Source organism: Tachyglossus aculeatus, chromosome 7 (genome assembly GCF_015852505.1).
Source record: "Tachyglossus aculeatus isolate mTacAcu1 chromosome 7, mTacAcu1.pri, whole genome shotgun sequence".
In the NCBI taxonomy this organism is placed as follows: domain Eukaryota; kingdom Metazoa; phylum Chordata; class Mammalia; order Monotremata; family Tachyglossidae; genus Tachyglossus; species Tachyglossus aculeatus.
In genome coordinates this window covers 7,133,943-7,157,197 of record NC_052072.1, presented here as the reverse complement: position 1 = coordinate 7,157,197, position 23,255 = coordinate 7,133,943, and the positions used below count along the sequence as shown (strand labels likewise).

General features: G+C 44.9%; 1 protein-coding gene across 1 annotated transcript in view; it reads right to left on the bottom strand.

Moving 5' to 3' along the window:
- The window catches only part of CDK15 (cyclin dependent kinase 15), a 138,359-nt gene that overhangs the window by 14,491 nt on the left and 100,613 nt on the right, over positions 1 to 23,255 (bottom strand). The window contains exons 11-12 of the mRNA XM_038749494.1: positions 20,540 to 20,588; positions 15,150 to 15,289 (exon numbers count right to left, since the gene is read on the bottom strand). Coding sequence (XP_038605422.1) covers positions 15,150 to 15,289; positions 20,540 to 20,588 — 189 coding nt within the window. The remainder of the gene's footprint in view (positions 1 to 15,149; positions 15,290 to 20,539; positions 20,589 to 23,255) is intronic.

Below are 23,255 nucleotides of genomic sequence, written 5' to 3'. Positions count from 1 at the left end.
CGTGCACAGCACTGTACTGAGTGCTTGGGTTCTAATGCGGCTTCACCACTTGTCTGCTGTGTGGCCTTGGGCAAGTCACTTTACATCTCTGTGCCTCAGTTCCCTCATCTGTAAAATGGGGATTAAGACTGTAAGCACCACGTGGGACAATCTGATTGCCTTATATCTATCCCAGTGCTTAAACAGTGCTTGGCACATAGTAAGCGCTTAACAAATACCATCGTTATTATTACATTAAAACAACTATTCTGCATCGCCTATGCGCGTGAATCCCTTAAGTGCTTTCGTATTCATTCCAACCCAATTCCACAGCACTTACATACACATCTATTTTGTTCCTTCCCCTTTCGATAATATATTTTAATATCTGTCTCCCCTCTGAGACCTATATACTCTTTGAGGGTAAGGATCGCTTAGTAAGGTAAGCGCTTAGTACAGTGCTCTGCACACAGTAAGCACTCCATAAATACGATTGATTGATCGAATCTAGCAAAATGGGGATTAAGATTGTGAGCCCCACATGGGACAACCTGATCACCTTGTATCCTCCCCAGCGCTTAGAACAGTGCTTTGCACGTAGTAAGTGCTTAGCAAATACCAAAATTATTATTATTATTATTACCAACCATATTGAACCTTTGATCTCCCAGCTGCTCAGTGCTCCCGGTAAGTGCTCAATAAATACCGTCGATTGACTGATCGATTGACTGAGCTCGCCATCATGCAGCTGCTTAGCCGTCATCCATCCATCCCTTCTAGACTGTGAGCCCACTGTTGGGTAGGGACCGTCTCTATGTGTTGCCAACTTGTACTTCCCAAGCGCTTAGTACAGTGCTCTGCACACAGTAAGTGCTCAATAAATACGATTGATTGATTGATTGATTGATCCACTCCACTCCTGCATCTATCTCTCCAGAGGGATCGGGATGCAGTGAGAATCGATTCACTATTGGTGGTGTTATTTGAGCAACCAGTGTTATTCATTGAACACTTATCGGCGCTTAGAGCAGTGCTCTGCACGTAGTAAGCGTTTAACAAATACCATTATTATTATTATTATTATTATTATTGTTATTATTATACCACGTGCAGAGCACTGTATTGAAGAGGGAGCCTGGTTCGCTCTCTGCCGTGGAGTGAAGCATACCTGTGAGCCTGTTGTTGCATAGGGATTGTCTTTATTTATCGCCAAATTGTGCTTTCCAAGTGCTCAGTACAGTGCTCTGCACACAGTAAGTGCTCAATAAATATGATTGAATGAATTTGTAAATGATCATAATTGTGGTATTTGTTAAGCAACTTAGACCGTGACCACCATGTGGGACAGGGACGGTATGTGTCTATTCTATTTATTTTATTTTGTGAATATGTTTTGTTTTGTCGTCTGTCTCCCCCTTCTAGACTGTGAGCCCGCTGTTGGGTAGGGACCGTCTCTATATGTTGCCAATTTGTACTTCCCAAGCTCTTAGTACAGTGCTCTGCACACAGTAAGTGCTCAATAAATACGATTGATTGATTGATTATTAGAGAAGCACTGTGGCTCAGTGGAAAGAGCATGAGCTGGGGGGTCAGAGGTCATGGGTTCTAATCCCAGCTCCGCCATATGTCTGCTGTGTGACCTTGGGCAAGTCACTTAACTTCTCTGGGCCTCAGTTCCCTCATCTGTAAAACGGGGATGGGGATGAAGACTGTGAGCCCCCCGTGGGACAACCTGATCACCTTGTATCCCCCCCCCAGCGCTTAGAACAGTGCTTTGCACATAGTAAGCGCTTAACAAATGCCATCACCATTATTATTATTACTATTATCATCTCATTATCTCCCAGCCAATGCAGAACCTGTACTTAGAGAAACAGCAAGGCATCATGGATAGAGCACAGGCCTGGGAGACAGAAGGTCGTGGGTTCTAATCCTGGCTCTACCAGGTGACTGCTGTGTGACCTTGGGCAAGTCACTTTACTTCTCTGGGCCTCAGATCCCTCATCTGTCAAACGGGGGTCGAGACTGTGAGCCCCACGTGAGACAGGGACTGTGTCCGACCCAATCAGCTTGTATCTGCCCCAGCGCTAAGTACAGTGCCTGGCACATAGTAAGCGCTTAAATACCATTTAAAAAAATAAGGGCTCGTGTCGCAGGGCGTCCACACTGATGGACGCTCCTTGGGTGGCTCACTGTCTTCAGGAGCAGAGCCTTCACTGCTGGGGAGTCCTGGGGAGGGAGTCCATTCCAGTCCGTGTCTCACATGGGGCTCACAGGCTTAATGCCCATTTTACAGATGAGGTAACTGAGGCACAGAGAATAATAATAATAATAATAATAATAATGGCAATTGTTAAGCGCTTACTATGTGCAAAGCACTGTAAGTAAAGTGACTTGCCCAAGGCCACACAGCAAACAAGTGGTGAAGCTGCATTAGAACCCAGGTCCTTCTGATGCCCAGGCCTGTGCTCTATCCATTCTTTTATTCATTCACTCATTCATTCAATCATATGTACTGAGCGCTTACTGTGTGCAGAGCACTGTACTAAGCGCTTGGGAAGTACAAGTTGGCAACATATAGAGATGGTCCCTACCCTTTTAGTCACTCATTTAATTGTATTTATTGAGTGCTTACTGTGTGCAGAGCACTGTACTACCTGCTTGGGAAGTAGTAATAATAATAATAATACTAATAATGGCATTTATTAAGTGCTTACTATGTGCAAAGCACTGTTCTAAGCACTGGGGAGGTTACAAGGTGATCAGGTCGTCCCACGGGGGGCTCACAGTCTTAATCACCATTTTACAGATGAGGGAACTGAGGCACAGAGAAGTCAAGTGCCTCAGCCAAGGCCACACAGCTGACAAGTGGTGAAGCTGCGTTAGAACCCAGGTCCTTCTGACACCCAGGCCTGTGCTCTATCCATTCTTTTATTCATTCACTCATTCATTCAATCGTATTTACTGAGCGCTTACTGTGTGCAGAGCACTGTACTAAGCGCGTGGGAAGTACAAGTTGGCAACATATAGAGATGGTCCCTACCCTTTTAGTCACTCATTTAATTGTCTTTATTGAGCGCTTACTGTGTGCAGAGCACTGTACTAAGTGCTTGGGAAGTAATGATAATGATGATGGCATTTATTAAGCACTTACTATGTGCAAAGCAGTGTTCTAAGCACTGGGGAGGTTACAAGGTGATCAGGTTGTCCCATGGGGGGCTCACAGGCTTAATCCCCATTTTACAGATGAGGGAACTGAGGCACAGAGAAGTTAAGTAACTCGTCCAAAGTCACACAGCAGACAAGTGGCAGAGCCAAGATTTGAACCCCTGACCTCTGACTCCAAAGCCCGTGCTCTTTCCACTGAGCCACGCTGCTTCCCCCACAAGAACAAGTTGGCAACATATAGAGACGGTCCCTACCCTTTTAGTCACTCATTTAATTGTATTTAATGAGCGCTTACTGTGTGCAGAGCACTGCACTAAGCCCTGGGAGCAGTGCAAAATAACAATAACAATATCCACCAAGCCATGTGAAGGGTAGCAAACGCAAAGACCAAACCTGCAGCTGAGTGAAATCAATCAATCGTATTTATTGAGCACTTACTGTGTGCAGAGCACTGTACTAAGAGCTTGGGAAGTACAAGTTGGCAACATATAGAGACGGTCCCTACCCAACAGTGGGCTCACAGTCTAGAAGACTGTGGATTACTACACTGCTTGGTGGTGCACAGTAAGCTCCAATAAATGCCAATCATTGATTGTTGATTGAGGGAGGAGACAGCTAGAGTTGTGGGAGACCCCAGTGGTGGGACCTCCATCTCAGAGCCACCACCACAAACTGCAGTGGAAACTTGGGAGACCCCCTCACTGTGGCCCAATCTTCCGGCCATGGAGGGAGACAAGAGTCGCCTAGGCTCCCAAGGCAGTCCATCACACTCTCTTCCACTTCTCGGACGGACAGAAGGGCATTCCCCTCTCACGTCACATTCATTCATTCATTCATTCAATCGCATTTATTGGGCGCTTACTGTGTGCAGAGCACTGGACTAAGCGCTTGGGAAGTCCAAGTTGGCAACGTATAGAGACGGTCCCTACCCAACAGCGGGCTCACAGTCTAGAAGGGGGAGACAGATGACAAAACAAAACATATTAACAAAATAAAATAAATATCACACCCGCCCACCCCGATGGCTTAGTATCTGCCCTCCCTTCTCCTTCACCTCCCTTCTGTCCTTCTCCAGCCCAGCCCGCACCCTCCACTCCTCTGCCACCACTAACCTCCTCACCGAGCCTCGTCCTCACCCGTCCCACCGTCGACCCCCAGCCCACCTCCTCCCCCGGCCCGGAATGCCCCCAATCCCTCCGCACACCCACCAAGCTCGCTCTCTTCCTCCCTTCAAAGCCCTACAGAGAGCTCACCTCATTCATTCATTCATTTAATCGTACTTATTGAGCACTTACTGTGTGCAGGGCACTGTACTAAACGCTTGGGAAGTACAAGTTGGCAACATATAAAGATGGTCCCTACCCAACAATCAATCAATCAATCAATCAATCGTATTTATTGAGCGCTTACTATGTGCAGAGCACTGTACTAAGCGGGCTAGTACAGTGGGCTCACAGTCTAGGCCTCCTCCAGGAGGCCTTCCCAGACTGATCCCCCTCCTTCCTCTCCCCCTCCTTCCCCTCCCCATCCCCCCGCCTTACCTCCTTCCCTTCCCCACAGCACCTGGATATATGTATAGATGTTTGTACATATTTATGTGAGCCCACTGTTGGGTAGGGACTGTCTCTATGTTGCCAACTTGTACTTCCCAAGTGCTTAGTACAGTGCTCTGCACACAGTAAGCGCTCAAGAAATACGATTGATTGATTGCTTGATTACTCTATTTTACTTGTACATATTCATTCTATTTATTTTATTTTGTTAATATGTTTTGTTTTGTTCTCTGTCTCCCCCTTCTAGACTGTGAGCCCGCTGTTGGGTGGGGACCGTCTCTCTATGTTGCCAACTTGTACTTCCCAAGCGCTTAGTACAGTGCTCTGCACACAGCAAGTGCTTAATAAATATGATCGAATGAATGAATGAATTTATTACTCTATTTATTTATTTTTTGCACATATTTATTCTATTTATTTTATTTGGTTAATATGTTTTGTTTTGCTGTCTGTCTCCCCCTTCTAGACTGTGAGCCCACTGTTGGGCAGGGACCGTCTCTATATGTTGCCAACTTGGACTTCCCAAGCACTTAGTACAGGGAAAGCGCTTAATAAATACAATTGAATGAATGAATGAATGAATCAGCCCCAGCGCTTAGCAGAATGCCCAACACATGGAAGCGCTTAACAAAGACCCTGCTTGTTATTCTTCTTCTCCAGCCTTTCTAGTGTGGGCCGAGCTGGCAGACAAGTCTCCAGCAAACGTCCCCGTCGACCTTCGGAGCCTGTTCTTGATCGGGAAACTAATCCCGGAATTCTTGGCTCCTCCGATGATGTGCTCTGGGAGAGTGACCCCTGCAAATTGCCTCCGGCGATGAAACTTGCTGAGCCTCACTACAGAAACAGTTTTGAAAGTCATGAGACCCCCCACCAAAACCAGAAAGGGATTTCAAACAGGGGCAGGATTTGATTTGGGGGCTATTTTTTCCCTTTCCTGCAGTGGGATTTGAACGGTCCTCTAATTTTTCCGGCGTTTGCTTTGCCTGATGATTCAACTTCCTCCTCCAGAGGATGGACTTCTAGACTGTGAGCCCGCTGTTGGGTAGGGACCGTCTCTATATGTTGCCAACTTGTACTTCCCAAGCGCTTAGTACAGTGCTCTGCACACAGTAAGCGCTCAATAAGTACGATCGAATGAATGATGGAGTCTACTAGTCGAAGTGCTCCACAAGGGAAGGTAGACAGAGTCCCTGATGAAGTGGCCACTGTGACCACTAGTCATGGACGTGCTAAAGCCGGACCATTACATTCCTAGAGAAGCAGCGTGGCTCAGTGGAAAGAGCCCAGGCTTTGGAGTCAGGCGTCATGGATTCGAATCCCGGCTCCGCCACAAGTCTCCTGCGTGACCTTGGGTAAGTCACTTCACTTCTCTGAGCCTCAGTTCCCTCATCTGTAAAAATGGGGATTAAGACTGTGAGTCCCATGTGGGACAGCTTGATCACATTGTATCCCCCCCAGCGCTTAGAACAGTACTTTGCACATAGTAAGCACTTAACAAATGCCATCATTATTATTATTATTACTTCCCACAGTACACTGCTTGGTGCTCCGTAGGTGCTCAATAAATACCTTCCTCTTACTACTACTACTCAGCATGGCGTAGTGGATAGAACCTGGGCCTGGGAATCAGAAGGTCATGGGTTCGAATCCCGGCTCTGCCAAACTTGTACTTCCCAAGTGCTTAGTACAGTGCTCTGCACACAGTAAGCGCTCAATAAATACGATTGAATGAATGCATGGATTTGTCTGCTGTGTGACCTCCGGCAAGTCACTTCACTTCTCTGGGCGTCAGCGACCTCATCTGTAAAATAGGGATTGAGACCGTGAGCCTTATGTGGGACAGGGACTGTGTCCAACCCGATTTGCTTGTATTCACCCCAGCGCTTAGTACAGTGCCTGACACGTAGTAAGCACTTCACAAATACCATTATTATTATTATGATTACTACTATGCTATTACTAGTACTTCTGAGGAGCAGCGTAATAGCGTGGCTCAGTGGAAAGAGCCCGGGCTTTGGAGTCAGAGGTCAGGGGTTCAAATCCTGGCTCTGCCACTTGTCAGCTGTGTGACTTTGGGCAAGTCACTTCACTTCTCTATGCCTCAGTTCCCTCATCTGTAAAATGGGGATGAAGACTGGGAGCCCCCAGTGGGACAACCTGATCACCTTGTAGACAGTCTTCTAGATTGTGAGCCCACTGTTGGGTAGGGACTGTCTCTATATGTTGCCAACTTGGACTTCCCAAGCACTTAGTACAGTGCTCTGCACACAGTAAGCGCTCAACAAATATGATTGATTGATTGATTGTAACCTCCCCAGTGCTTAGAACAGGGCTTTGCACATAGTAAGCGCTTAATAAATGTCATTATTATTATTATTATTATTATAATCTAGCGGGAAGAACACAGCCCTGGGAGTCAGATAACCTAGGTTCTAATCCCAGCTCTGCCAATCAATCAATCAATCAATCGTATTTATTGAGCGCTTACTGTGTGCAGAGCACTGTACTAAGCGCTTGGGAAGTACAAGTTGGCAACATATAGAGACGGTCCCTACCCAACAGTGGGCTCACAGTCTAAAAGGGGGAGACAGAGAACAAAACCAAACATACTAACAAAGTAAAATAAATAGAATAGATATATACAACTTGGTTTCCTCATCTGTAAAATGGGGCTGAAATTCAGGTTCTCTCTTCCTCTTAGACTATGAAACGCTCTGTGGGACAGGGACTGGATTTGTTGTTAGTATGTTTGGTTTTGTTCTCTGTCTCCCCCTTTTAGACTGTGAGCCCACTGTTGGGTAGGGACCGTATATGTTGCCATCTTGTACTTCCCAAGCGCTTAGTACAGTGCTCTGCACACAGTAAGCGCTCAATAAATACGATTGATGATGATGATGATGATTAGGTGGTATTGTATCCATCCTAGTGCTTAGGCCACAATATTTGCGGACCAAAAGCGTGGCTCAGTGGAAAGAGCCCGAGCTTAGGAGTCAGAGGTCATGGGTTCAAATCCCGGCTCCGCCGCTTGTCAGCTGTGTGACTCTGGGCAAGTCACTTCACTTCTCTGTGCCTCAGTTACCTCATCTGTGAAATGGGGATTAAGACTGTGAGCCCCCCGTGGGACAACCTGATCACCTTGTAACCTCCCCAGCACTTAGAACAGTGCTTTGCACATAGTAAGCGCTTAATAAATGCCATTATTATTTATTATTAGAATGCTCTGGGGTTCCTGACCCTGATTTCTAGGCTGTAAATGAACCGGGGGCAGGGATGTTGTCTTTTAACTTTATTGTGTCCTCCCAGAACCCCCCTCTGGACTTTAAGCTTGTTGTGGGCAGGGAATAATAATAATAATGATGGCATTTGTTAAGCGCTTACTATGTGCAAAGCACTGTTCTAAGCGCTGGGGGGGATACAAGGTGATCAGGTTGTCCCACATGGGGCTCACAGTCATCATCCCCATTTTACAGATGAGGGAACTGAAGCTCAGAGAAGTTAAGTGACTTGCCCAAGGTCACACAGCTGACGTGGCGGAGCTGGGATTCGAACCCATGACCTCAGACTCCAAAGCCCGTGCTCTTTCCACTGAGCCACGCTGTCTACCCACTCTGTTCTATTAATAATGATGGCATCTGTTAAGCACTTACTATGTGCAAAGCACTGTTCTAAGCACTGGAAAATGAATGTCAGGCGTGGGATTCAAACCCACGCCTCCAGAGGAGACTGCAAACTGAAAGCAGCACCTTAGTCCACTCGGCCATATAGTGTACACTCCCAAGCGCTTAGTACAGTGCTGTGGAGGCCTTCCCAGATGGAGCCCCCTCCTTCCTCTCCCCCTCCACCCGCTCTCCATCCTCCCCCACCTTACCTCCTTCCCTTCCCCACAGCACCTGTATATATGTATATATGTTTGTACGGATTTATTATTCTATTTATTTATTGATTTTACTTGTACATATCTATTCTATTCATTTTATTTTGTTAATATGTTTGGTTTTCTTGTCTGTCTCCCCCCTCTAGACTGTGAGCCCTCTGTTGGGTAGGGACCGTCTCTATATGTTGCCAACTTGTACTTCCCAATCAATCAATCAATCAATCGTATTTATTGAGCGCTTGCTGTGTGCAGAGCACTGTACTAATAGCACTTAGTACACAGTACTCTGCACACAGTAAGCGCTCAATAAATACGATTGATTGATTGATTGATTGATTCCCCACAGCACCTGTATATATGTATATATGTTTGTATGGATTTATTACTCTATTTATTTTACTTGTACTTATCTATTCTATTTATTTTATTTTGTTAATATGTTTGGTTTTGTTCTCTGTCTCCCCCTTCTAGACTGTGAGCCCACTGTTGGGTAGGGACCGTCTCTAGATGTTCTATACTAGGCGCTTGGGAAGTACAAGTTGGCAACATATAGAGATGATCCCCACCCAACAGTGGGCTCACAGTCTAGAAGATACATAGTACTACTACTACTAATAATAATAATGATGGCATTTGTTAGGCGCTTACTATGTGCCAAGCACTGTTCTAAGCGCTGGGGGTGATACAAAGTCATTCATTCATTCAATTGTATTTATTGAGCGCTTACTGTGTGCAGAGCACTGGACTAAGCACTTGGGAAGTCCAAGTTGGCAACATATAGAGACGGTCCCTACCCAACAGTGGGCTCACAGTCTAGAAGATACATACTACTACTACTACTAATAATAATAATGATGGCATTTGTTAAGCGCTTACTATGTGCCAAGCACTGTTCTAAGCGCTGGGGGAGATACAAAGTCATTCATCCATTCATTCAATCGTATTTATTGAGCGCTTACTGTGTGCAGAGCACTGTACTAAGCGCTTGGGAAGTACAAGTTGGCAACATCCAGAAATGGTCCCTACCCAGCAGTGGGCTCACAGTCTAGAAGATACATACTACTACTAATAATAATGATGGCATTTGTTAAGCGCTTACTATGTGCCAAGCACTGTTCTAAGTGCTGGGGGAGATACAAAGCCATCAGGTCATCAGGTGGGGCTGACAATCTTCATCCCCATTTTCAATCAATCAATCAATCGTATTTATTGAGCGCTTACTGTGTGCACTGCACTGTACTAGGCACTTGGGAAGTACAGGTTGGCAACATATAGAGACGGTCCCTACCCAACAGTGGGCTGCAGAGGAGGGAACTGAGGCCCAGAGAATAGTTGACGGGGCGACATCCCCAGGGGAACGAAGTTTGTTTTTCCCCCCAGACGGATGAATCCATCAATCATATTTCCTGAGCGCTTACTATTAAGCACTCGGGAGGGGATAATGCAACGGAATCGTCTTTACGCCCTGGATCGCGGATCAATTCCTGGTTTTCGCAGGCCTGTTTCCTCTTCCGAGCCGTCCCTCTCCAGGTTGGTGGATCGGCCCGTGTGCCTATCGCTCCATCCGTCCGCCCGTCTATCACAGTACCTCGTTCCCTCCTCACCCGCAGCCCCCCGCCTCTCGCCCGTCTCCGGGCCTCGACGTCCCTTTCATCTCCTCCCTTGGGGATTGGTGGTGTCACTGCAGGGACAGCTCTTCGGGCCTCTCAGGCAGCCGCAGAGCCCCGTGGCTTTGACAAACCTCGTTTAATTGGGAGGAAGCCAGGAGGGTTTGAAAGAGCTGAAACAGCCCCGGAACTCCTTTTATCCGGCATAATTTAAACTCTGCATGGAAAAACCCCGATATGTAGAAAGAAAAGTCAACTTCCCTCCCGCTGGGAGCCCCCTCCGCCTCCTCTCCCCCTGCCCAGGCGGGCTCCGGCGACATTCCGGCTTTTCATTTTTCTCCAAGTGTCAAAGTCGATTTGTGCTCTGTGGCTGGGTGAACAGAAAGGGAATACAGATCTCAATCTCCCTGTCTCTCTCTTCCCTCTCTCTGTGTGTGTCTCTCTGATTTTTCTTCCCCCCGCCATCCCTACACACCCCACGCTCACAATGACATACACACCACCCCCCATGCCCACACGAAGACTCATACAGACACACGTGCTCACACCCAATGCCCCCACAAGGACACACACAGACACACACACACGCACGCACACATGAAGTCCGTTGTTGGGTAGGGACCGTCTCTATGTGTTGCCAACTTGTACTTCCCAAGCGCTTAGTCCGGTGCTCTGCACACAGTAAGCACTCAATAAATGCGATTGAATGAATGAATGAAGATACACACACACACACCACATGACCAAGTCACTTAACTTCTCTGTGCCTCAGTTACCTCATCTGTAAAATGGGGATTAAAACTGTGAGCCCTCCATGGGACAACCTGATCACCTTGTAACCTCCCCAGCGCTTAGAACAGTGCTTTGCACATAGTAAGCGCTTAACAAATACCATCATCATCATCATCATGACCACACAGAGACACATGTGCTCACACCCCACGCCCACACAAAGACACACACACAGACACACACACACACATGAAGCCCATTGCTGGGTAGGGACTGTCTCTAGATGTTGCCAATTTGTCCTTCCCAAGAGCTTAGTCCAGTGCTCTGCACACGGTAAGCGCTCAATAAATGCGATTGAATGAATGAATGAAGATGGACACACACACACACACACACTCTACATGACCACACTGGGGGAGACAGACAACAAAACTAAACATATTAACAAAATAAAATAAATACACGTGCTGTCTGGTCACTCCGGGCAGCAGCGGTCAGTGCCCCCTCCCCCAGGTGGAAAGGCTGGAGAGGTTGTACTTCCCAAGCGCTTAGTACAGTGCTCTGCACACAGTAAGCGCTCAATAAATACGATTGAATGAATGAATGAATGAATGACCTGTGTCTAAAGCACTTAGAACACTGTAGGGTAGGGACCGCCTCTATATGTTGCCAACTTGTACTTCCCAAGTGCTTAGCACAGTGCTCTGCACACAGTAAGTGCTCAATAAATACGATTAATTGATTGATTAGAACAGTGCTTTGCACATAGTAAGCGCTTAACAAATACAATTATTATTATTCCCCTGCCCCACCCCCAGTTCCCAGCCCCCTCTGTCTGCCATCTCTGGTCATGGGCAGCAGCCACGGATGAACATTTTTTAATTTTTCATGGCATTTGTAAAGTAACAATAAATAATAATGATGGTATTTGTTAAGCGCTTACTATGTGCAAAGCACTGTTCTAGGCACTGGGGAGGTTACAAGGTGATCAGGTTGTCCCACGGGGGGCCTCACAGTCTTCACCCCTATTTTACAGATGAGGGAACTGAAGCCCGGAAAAGTGAAGTGACTTGCCCCAAGTCACACAGCTGACAGTTGGCGGAGCCGGGATTTGAACCCATGACTCACTATGTGCCGGGCACTGTACTGACTGCTGGGGTAGATTCGAGCTAATCAGGTTGGACAGTCTTTGTCCCTCATGGAGCTCGCAGTCTGATAGCATTGCTCCCCATGGACACGCCTACCCGCATGCCAACATACACACATAATAATAATAATAATAATAATAATAATAATAATAGCATTTATTAAGTGCTTACTATGTGCAAAGCACTGTTCTAAGCACTGGGGAGATTACAGGGTGATCAGGTGGTCCCACGGGGGGCTCACAGTCTTAATCCCCATTTTCCAGATGAGGTAACTGAGGCCCAGAGAATAATAATAATAATAATAATAATAATAATAATAATAATAATAATAGCATTTATTAAGCACTTACTATGTGCAAAGCACTGTTCTAAGTGCTGGGGAGATTACAAGGTGACCCGGTTGTCCCACGGGGGGCTCACAGTCTTCATCCCCATTTTCCAGATGAGGTAACTGAGGCCCAGAGAATAATAATAATAATAATAATAATAATAATAATAATAATAATAATAATAATAATAATAATGACATTTTTTAAGCGCTTACTATGTGCAAAGCACTGTTCTAAGTGCTGGGGAGGTTACAAGGTGATCAGGTTGTCCCACAGGAGGCTCACAGTCTTCATCCCCATTTTCCAAATGAGGTAACTGAGGCCCAGAGAATAATAATAATAATAATAATGATGGCATTTGTTAAGCGCTTACTATGGGCAAAGCACTGTTCTAAGGGCTGGGGAGGTTACAAGGTGATGAGGTTGTCCCACGGGGGGCTCACAGTCTTAATCCACATTTTACAGCTGAGGTAATTGAGGCACAGAGAAGTGAAGTGACTTGCCCAAAGTCACACAGCTGACAACTAGGGGAGCTGGGATTTGAATCCATGACTTCTGACTCCAAAGCCCGGGCTCTTTCCACTGAGCCACGCTGCACATACACCAGTACATGCCCAGCCCTGCAGGCATACATGCAAACACTTGAACAGCTCAGTGGAAAGAGCCTGGGCTTTGGAGTCAGAGGTCATGGGTTCAAATTCTGGCTCCACCACTTGTCAGCTGTGTGACTTTGGGTAAGTCACTTCACTTCTCTGGGCCTCAGTGACATAATCCATAAAATGGGCATTAAAACTGTGAGTCCCCAGTGGGACAACCTGATCACCTTGTACCCTTCCCAGCGCTTAGAACAGTGCTTTGCACATAGTAAGTGCTTAATGAATGCCATTATTATTTATTATTATTCATTCAATCATATTTATTGAGCGTTTACTGTGTGCAGAGCACTGGACTAAGCGCTTGGGAAGTCCAAGTTGGCAACATATAGAGACGGTCCCTACCCAACAGCGGGCTCACAGTCTAGAAGGGGGAGACAGAGAACAAAACAAAACCTATTAACAAAGTTAAATAAATGGAATAAATATGGACAAATAAAATAAATAAGTAAATAGAGTAATAAATCTGTACAAACATCTATACATATATACAGGTGCTGTGGGGAGGGGAAGGAGGTAAGGCGAGGGAGATGGAGAGGGGGAGTTGGGGGAGAGGAAGGAGGGGGCTCAGAATTAAAGCTAGATGCACATCATTAGCAAAATGAAAAGAATAGTAAATATGTACTAAACGTTTTCCAATGACTGTTAACACTGTCCAAATATTTCCTAACATAGTGTTGTGATGACCCAGCTGAGAGGCAAAAGTCTCAATTGTATTTTCAACACAGTCTTATAGATGTCTCTTAAATATCTGATGCAGAAAGAAATATCTGATACCACCAGCATCTGAATCTGAATTTATTAAGCGCTTGCTATGTGCAAAGCACTGTACTAAGCGCTGGGGAGGTTACTAGGTGATCAGGTTGTTCCTTCGGGGGGCTCACAGTCTTCACCCCCGTTTTACAGATGAGGAAGGAGAGGGCTCAGTCTGGGAAGGCCTCCTATTTATGAACAATCACAATCAATCGTATTTATTTGTCGCATTTCTTGAGCGCTTACTGTGTGCAGAGAACTGGACTAAGCGCTTGGGAAGTCCAAGTTGGCAACATTCATTCATTCAATCGTATTTATTGAGCACTTACTGTGTGCAGAGCACTTCAAGGCCCTACTGAGAGCTCACCTCCTCCAGCAGGCCTTCCCAGACTGAGCCCCTTCCTTCCTCTCCCCCTCGTCCCCCTCTCCATCCCCCCATGTTACCTCCTTCCCTTCCCCACAGCACCTATATATATGTATATATGTTTGTACAGATTTATTACTCTATTCATTTATTTATTTTACTTGTATATATCTATTCTATTTATTTTATTTTGTTAGTATGTTTGCTTTTGTTCTCTGTCTCCCCCTTTTAGACTGTGAGCCCACTGTTGGGTAGGGACCATCTCTAGATGTTGCCAACTTGTACTTCCCAAGTGCTTACAGTGCTCTGCACGCAGTAAGCGCTCAATAAATACAATTGATTGATTGATTGATTGGACTAAGCGCTTGGGAAGTCCAAGTTGGCAACATTCATTCATTCGATTGTATTTCTTGAGCGCTTACTGTGTGCAGAGCACTGGACTAAGCGCCTGGGAAGTCCAAGTTGGAAACATTCATTCATTCGATCGTATTTCTTGAGCGCTTACTGTGTGCAGAGCACTGGACTAAGCGCCTGGGAAGTCCAAGTTGGCAACATTCATTCATTCGATCGTATTTCTTGAGCGCTTACTGTGTGCAGAGCACGGGACTAAGCGCCTGGGAAGTCCAAGTTGGCAACATTCATTCATTCGATCGCATTTCTTGAGCGCTTACTGTGTGCAGAGCACGGGACTAAGCGCCTGGGAAGTCCAAGTTGGCAACATTCATTCATTCGATCGCATTTCTTGAGCGCTTACTGTGTGCAGAGCACGGGACTAAGCGCCTGGGAAGTCCAAGTTGGCAACATTCATTCATTCGATCGTATTTCTTGAGCGCTTACTGTGCGCAGAGCACGGGACTAAGCGCTTGGGAAGTCCAAGTTGGCCACATCTAGAGAGGGTCCCTACCCAACAGCGGGCTCACAGTGTAGACGTCTACCAACGTACACCGCCCCCCCAGACCCCCACGTGCCCCCGCCGCGTCCTCACTGACCGTCGGGAAGCAGGTGGAGCTGGGCTGGCAAGGCCTGGAAGAAGCCGTGGCCCAGGGCATCCTGGGCAGAGAGCCGGGCCGGCGGGAAACCTTTCAGCATCCGAGAGGCCAAATCCTCCGCTCCGGGGGTCCGGCCCAATCTGGGGGGGCACGGAGACATGGGTGAATAATAATCATGATGGGAATCATAATAAAAAATCATAATATAATATTGATATGATATAATATAATGATATGACATGATAATATATAATATAATATAATATAATATAATATAATATAATATAATATAATATAATATAATATAATAATATAATACAACACACTATAATATAATCTATAATATAATATAATATGATATATAATAATATAATATAATATAATATTGATATGATATAATATAATGATATGGCATGATAATATAATACAATATAATATAATATTATATTATAATACAATATAATATAATCCAATACACTATAATATCATCTATAATATAATATGATATGATATAATATAATATAATATAGCATAACATAATATAATATGGCACAACATAATATAATATAATAAAATACGATATGATATAATGGGACATAATATAATATAACATGATATAATATAAGGTAATATAATATAATAATATGATCTAACTAATATAATATAACATAATAATGAATACTAATAATTATGTTGCCAACCTGTATGTCCCAAGCGCTTAGTACAGTACTCTGCACACAGTAAGTGCTCAGTAAATACGATTGAAGGAATGAATGAATAAAGAAATAGTTGAATAATAATAATGATAATGATATACAATGATATACAATATATAATATAATGTAATATAATATAATATATAATATGATATAATATAATAATGAATGCTAATGATTATGTTGCCAACCTGTATGTCCCAAGCGCTTAGTACAGTGCTCTGCACACAGTAAGTGCTCAATAAATACGATAGAAGGAATGAATGAATGGAGAAATAGGTGAATAATAATGATAATAATATATGATATAATATAATATAATATATAATATAATAATGATATAATATAATAGGATAACATAATAATGACACAATATAATATAATATAATAATGAATAATAATAATTATGTTGCCAACCCGTACTTCCCAAGCGCTTAGTACAGTGCTCTGCACACAGTAAGTGCTCAATGAATATGATTGAATCAATGAATGAATGAATAATAATAATAATGGTATTTATTAAACGCTTATAATAATGAATAATAATAATTATGTTGCCAACCTGCACTTCCCAAGCGCTTAGTACAGTGCTCTGCACACAGTAAGCGCTCAATAAGTACGAATGAAGGGATGAATGAACAATAATAATAATGGTATTTATTAAATGCATACAATAATGAATAATAATAATTATGTTGCCAACCTGCACTTCCCAAGTGCTTTGTACAGTGCTCTGCATACAGTAAGCGCTCAATAAATATGATTGAATGAATGAATAATAATAATAATAATAATATTTATTAAACACTTACAATAATGAATAATAATAATTATGTTGCCAATCTGTACTTCCCAAGCGCTTACTACAGTGCTCTGCACACAGTAAGCGCTCAATAAGTACGATTGAATGAATGAATGAATAATAAGCATTTAATAAATACCATTATTATTATTATTCATTCATTCAATCGTATTTATTGAGCGCTCACTGTGTGCAGAGCACTGAACTAAGCGCTTGGGAAGTACAAGTTGGCAACATCTAGAGACGGTCCCTACCCAACAGCGGGCTCACAGTCATGTGCAAAGCACTGTTCTAAGTGCTTGGGGAGGTTATAAGGTGATGAGGTTGTCCCACGGGGGGCTCACAGTCTTCATCCCCATTTTCCAGATGAGGGAACTGAGGCCCAGAGAAGTGACGTGACTTGTCCAAAGTTCCACAGGTGACAAGTGGCGGAGCCTGGAGTCTAAGGACCTGGCATAATAATAATAACCATAAAAATGGTATTTGTTAAGCTCCTACTATGTGCCAGGCACTGTTCTAAGCCCTGAGATAGGTATCAGATAATCGGGTGGGACAAGTCCCTGTCCCACAGTGGGCTCACAGTCTTAATCCCCAATTTACAGAAGGAGGAACTGAGGCACAGACAATAAGAATAATAATGATGGCATTTATTAAGTGCTTACTATGTGCAAAGCACTGTTCCAAGCACTAGGGAGGTTACAAGGTTGTCCCACGGGGGGGCTCACAGTCTTAATCCCCATTTTACAGATGAGGTAAGGGAGGCCCAGAGAAGTTAAGTGCCTTGCCCAAGGTCACACAACTGACAATTGACAGAGCAGGGATTTGAACCCGTGACCTCTGACTCCAAAGCCCAGGCTCTTTCCACTGAGCCACGCTGCTTCTCTTGGGTAGGGACCGTCTCTATATGTTGCCGACTCATACTTCCCAAGCGCTTAGTACAGTGCTCTGCACACAGTAAGTGCTCAATAAATACGATTGATTGATTGATTCTCTTCAAGTGAAGTGACTTTCCCAAGGTCACACAGCAGACGAGTGGCGGAGCCGGGATTAGAACTCATGACCTCGCGACTTGCAGGCCCGTGTTAATACTAATAATGACGGCATTTATTAAGCGCTTACTATGTGCAAAGCACTGTTCTAAGCGAGTTCTATCCACGAGGCCCAGTCCCAGCTCTGCCGCTTGCCTGTTATGTGACCTTGGACCAGTCACTTCACTTCTCTGCGCCTCAGTTTCCTCAGCTGTGATATGAGGCTTCAATACCCGTTCTTCCTCCTAATTAGATTGGAAGCCGCATGTGGGATAGAGATTATACCCAACCTTTGTGCCCAGTTATTTTTTTTAACGGTATTTGTTAAGCGCTTACTGTGCATCAAGCCCTTTTCTAAGTACTGGGATAGATATGACCTAATCAGGTTGGACACTGTCTTAATCCCCAAAATAATAATAATAATGACATTTATTAGGCGCTTACTATGTGCAAAGCACTGTTCTAAGCACTGGAGAGGTTACAAGGTGATCAGGTTGTCCCCCGGGGGGGCTCACAGTCTTAATCCCCATTTTCCAGATGAGGGAAACTGAGGCCCAGAGAAGTGAAGTGACTTGCCCAAAGTCCCACAGCTGACAAGTGGCGGAGCCGGGATTTGAACCCATGACCTCCGACTCCAAAGCCTGGGCTCTTTCCACTGAGCCACGCTCCTTCTCTAAGGCAATACTGCTTCTCAAGATGAACTTGTTAACTACCCTAGAGCAACCCTAGAGTATTTGACACATACTAAGCGTTTAACAAACATGTTTTGTTGCCTGTCTAATTTTAATAATAATGGCATTTATTAAGCACTTACTACGTGCAAAGCACTGTTCTAAGCACTGGGGGGATACAAGGTGAGGTTGTCCCACGTGGGACTCACAGTCTTCATCCCCATTTTACAGATGAGGAAACTGAGGCACAGAGAAGTTAAGTGACTTGCCCAAAGTCACACAGCTGACAAGTGGCGTAGCTGGGATTCGAACCCATGACCTCTGACTCCAAAGCCCGGGCTCTTGTCTCCCCCTTCTAGACTGTGAGCCCGTTATTGGGTAGGGACCATCTCTATATGTTGCCAACTTGTACTTCCCAAGCGCTTAGTACAGTGCTCTGCACACAGTAAGTGCTCAATAAATATGACTGAATGAATGAAATACCACCAAAAAAAAAAAAATAGGTCCCCAGTGGGGCTTAGTTACTCCTCCTCGGAAAACAGTACTTCTCATCAAGATGGTTTTTATCAATCAATCAATTAGTAGTATTGATGAGTGCCTGCTGCTGGCAGAGCACTGTACTAAGCACTACAGAGAATGCAAAAAAGCAGTTGGTAAACATTCCCAGCCCACAACACGTTTACAATCTAGAGGGGGAGGCAGATATTAATGCCAATAAATAAATTACGGGTGTGTTCACAGTCATGTTTGGGGAGGCGGCGAATAAAGGGAGCAAATCTGGGTGACGCAGAAGCAGGTGGGAGAAAAGGAAAGGATGACTTAAGCAGGGCAGGCTTCTTGGAGGAGATGGGTCTTCAGTAAGGCACACCTCTGTTAATAATAATAATATTATTATTATCAAAGCCCTACTGAGAGCTCACCTCCTCCAGGAGGCCTTCCCTCACTGAGCCCCCTCCTTCCTCTCCCCCACCTTACCTCCTTCCCCTCCCCACAGCACCTGTATATATGTTTGTACAGATTTATTACTCTATTTATGTATTTATTTTACTTGTACATATTTATTCCATTTATTTTATTTTGTTAATGTGTTTTGTTTTGCTGTCTGTCTCCCCCTTCTAGACTGTGAGCCCACGGTTGGGTAGGGACCATCTCTATATGTTGCCAACTTGTACTTCCCAAGTGCTTAGTACAGTGCTCTGCACACAGTAAGCGCTCAGTAAATATGATTGAATGAATGAATGATGGCATTTGTTAAGTGCTTACTATATGCAAAGCACTGTTCTAAGTGCTGGGGGGGATACAAGGTGATCAGGTTCTCCCACGTGGGGCTCACAGTCTTCACCCCCATTTTACAATGAGGGGACTGAGGCTCAGAGAATAATAATAATAATAATGGCATTTATTAAGCGCTTACTATGTGCAAAGCCCTGTTCTAAGCGCTGGGGGGATACAAGGCGATCAGGTTGTCCCACGTGGGGCTCACAGTCTTCATCCCCATTTTACAATGAGGGGACTGAGGCTCAGAGAATAATAATAATAATGATGATGGCATTTATTAAGCACTTACTATGTGCAAAGCACTGTTCTAAGAACTGGGGTGGGTACAAGGTGATCAAGTTGTCCCACAGGGGGCTTACAGTCTTAATCCCCATTTTCCAGATGAGGGAACTGAGGCCCAGCGAAGCGACTTGCCCAAAGTCACACAGCTGACAATTGGCAGAGCTGGGATTTGAACCCATGACCTCCAACTCCAAAGCCCGGGCTCTTTCCACTGAGCCATGCTGCTTCTCCAAGTTAAGTGACTTACCCAGGGTCACACAGCAGACATGTGGCGGAGCTGTTCTTGGGAGCTGCTGCTCAGCTAGACTGTGAGCCCACTGTTGGGTAGGGACTGTCTCTATATGTTGCCAACTTGGACTTCCCAAGCGCTTAGTACAGTGCTCTGCACACAGTAAACACTCAATAAATACGATTGATTGATGATTGATTGATTGATTTCTGGGATGCGGGAAGCCGGGAGAATCCGACGGGACTAAAGGAAGCTTGGGGCCACGCTCACGGGGAGCCTCCTGCCTCATGATTTTTCCAGAAGTAGCCATTCCCAGACCCAGGAAGCCCGGCCCTAGAGAACAGGCCACGTGAAGAGGATATTAATTGGTTTCCAGTTGCTTACCTGTCCCAGGTGAGCTGCAATCCCTGGGGCTCGCTCAGCAGGAACCACTCTGCAAAACCAAATTCACAATAATCAATCAATCAATCGTATTTATTGAGGGCTTACTTTGTGCAGAGCACTGTACTAAGCGCTTGGGAAGTCCAAGTTGGCAACATATAGAGACGGTCCCTACCCAACAGTGGGCTCACAGTCTAAAAGGGGGGGACAAGAGAACAAAACCAAACATACTAACAAAATAAAATAAGTAGAATAGATATGTACAAGTAAAATAAATAGAGTAATAAATATATACAAACATATATCCATATATACAGGTGCTGTGGGGAAGGGAAGGAGGTAAGATGGGGGGATGGAGAGGGGGACGAGGGGGAGAGGAAGGAACGGACACTGAACCGGACCCCAAAACTCTCCCCCCAGCTCAACCGACAGGTTTTCAAAGCCCACCCCAACTTAAGGAAGTGCTGAACAAATACTCAGCGTGGCTCAGTGGAAAAGAGCCCGGGCTTTGGAGGCAGAGGTCATGGGTTCAAATCCCGGCTCCACCACTTGTCAGCTGTGTGACTTTGGGCAAGTCGCGTCACTTCTCCGTGCCTCAGTTCCCTCATCTGTAAAATGGGGATGAAGACTGTGAGCCCCCCTTGGGACAACCTGATCACCTTGTAACCATCCCAGCGCTTAGAACAGTGCTTTGCAGATAGTAAGCGTTTAATAAATGCCATCATTATTATTATTATTATTACCCGCCGCCCTTGGGGAAAAACTGGTGTAATTTCCTATCTTTTTTTTTTTAGTGGTATTTGTTTAGCGCTTACTATGTGTCAGGGGTTGTACTAAGCTCTGGGGTAATAATAACAATAATTATGGTATTTGGTAAGCGCTTACTGTGTGCCTGAGACTGTACTAAGAGCACGGGCTTCGGAGTCAGAGGTCATGGGTTCAAATCCCGGCTCCGCCAATTGTCAGCTGTGTGACTTTGGGCAAGTCACTTCACTTCTCTGGGCCTCAGTTACCTCATCTGGAAAATGGGGATTAAGACTGTGAGCCCCAAGTGGGACAACCTCATCACGTTGTACCCTCCCCAGAGCTTAGAATAGTGCTTGGCACATAGTAAGCGCTTAATAAATGCCATTATGATTATTATTTATGGGGTAATAATAATAATAATAAGTATCATATTTGTTAAGCGCTAACTATGTGCCAAGCACTGTACTAAGTGCTGGGGTGGATACAAGCAAATCGGGTTAGATACGGTCCCTGTCCCGCATAGGGCTCAAAGTCTTCATCCCCATTTTACAGATGAAGGAACTGAGGCACACAGAAGTGACTTGCCCCAGGTCACACAGCAGACTCGAGGCAGAGCCGGGATTAGAACCCAGGTCCTTCCAACTCCCAGGCCTGTGCTCTAACCCCTACACCACACTGCTTCTTACCGGGTCGTGAGCACTGGGCCCACCCCGGTCCTGCCCTAAATCAATGTCATATTTATTGAGCGCTTACTGTGTGCAGAGCACTGTACAAAGCACTTGGGAAGGCACAGTACAGTAGAGATGATAGTCACGGTCCTTGCCCTCAAGGAGCTTACAACCTAATGGAGGGATCCGGGCAGTACAATAAATTACAGACGGAAGGAGGAAGCAGTATAATAATAATAATAATAATAATAATAATAATAATAATAATAATAATAATGGCATTTATTAAGCGCTTACTGTGTGCAAAGCACCGTTGCAATACGTACATAAGCTCTACTGGTCGGGAAGAATAAAGTGGCACGGAAAGGTCCAAGTGACAGTTGGAGGACAGAAGGAGGAGAGATGAAAGATTAATTTATTAAATTTATTTATAAATTTTATAAATTTATAAATAAATAAAATTTATTAAATTATTTATTTATTTTACTTGTACGTATCTATTCTATTTATTTTATTTTGTTAATATGTTGTGTTTTGTTCTCTGTCTCCCCCTTCTAGACTGTGAGCCCACCATTGGGTAGGGACCGTCTCTGTATGTTGCCAACCTGGACTTCCCAAGCGTTTAGTACAGTGCTCTGCACACAGTAAGCGCTCAATAAATGCGATTGGTTGATTGATTAATGGGGGAAAGTCTCCTGAAGATGAGATTTCAGCAGGGCTTTGGAGATGAGGAGAGTGGTGGCCTGCCAGATGTCAAGGGGGAAGGAGTCCCAGGCGGGAGGGAGGATCAATCAATCAATCAATCGTATTTATTGAGCGCTTACTGTGTGCAGAGCACTGTACTAAGCGCTTGGGAAGTACAAGTTGGCAACATAACTTGGATGTGAGCAAGACATGGGAGAGATGAGAACAAGGACCAGTGCGTAGGTTTGTTTGAGAGGAGCGGAGCTGGGTGGGCTGGGGGGACCGGGGGAGTGGGAGAGAGGCCACTGAGAGCCTGAATTTTCACCATTCATTCATTCATTCATTCATTCAATCGTATTTATTGAGCGCTTACTGTGTGCAGAGCACTGTACTGAGCGCTTGGGAAGTACAAGTTGGCAACATAAAGAGACGGTCCCCTACCCAACAGCGGGCTCGCCTTGGGTCGGAAAGCCCTGCTTGATGCGGAGAGGAATGGGCAGCCACTGACGGTCTGTGAAGGGTGGAGAGACGCATTCCGAACGAGGTTTTAGAAAAATGATCTGGGCAGCAGCGTGAAGTTGAGAAGCAGCACACAGTAAGCGCTCAATAAATACGACTGA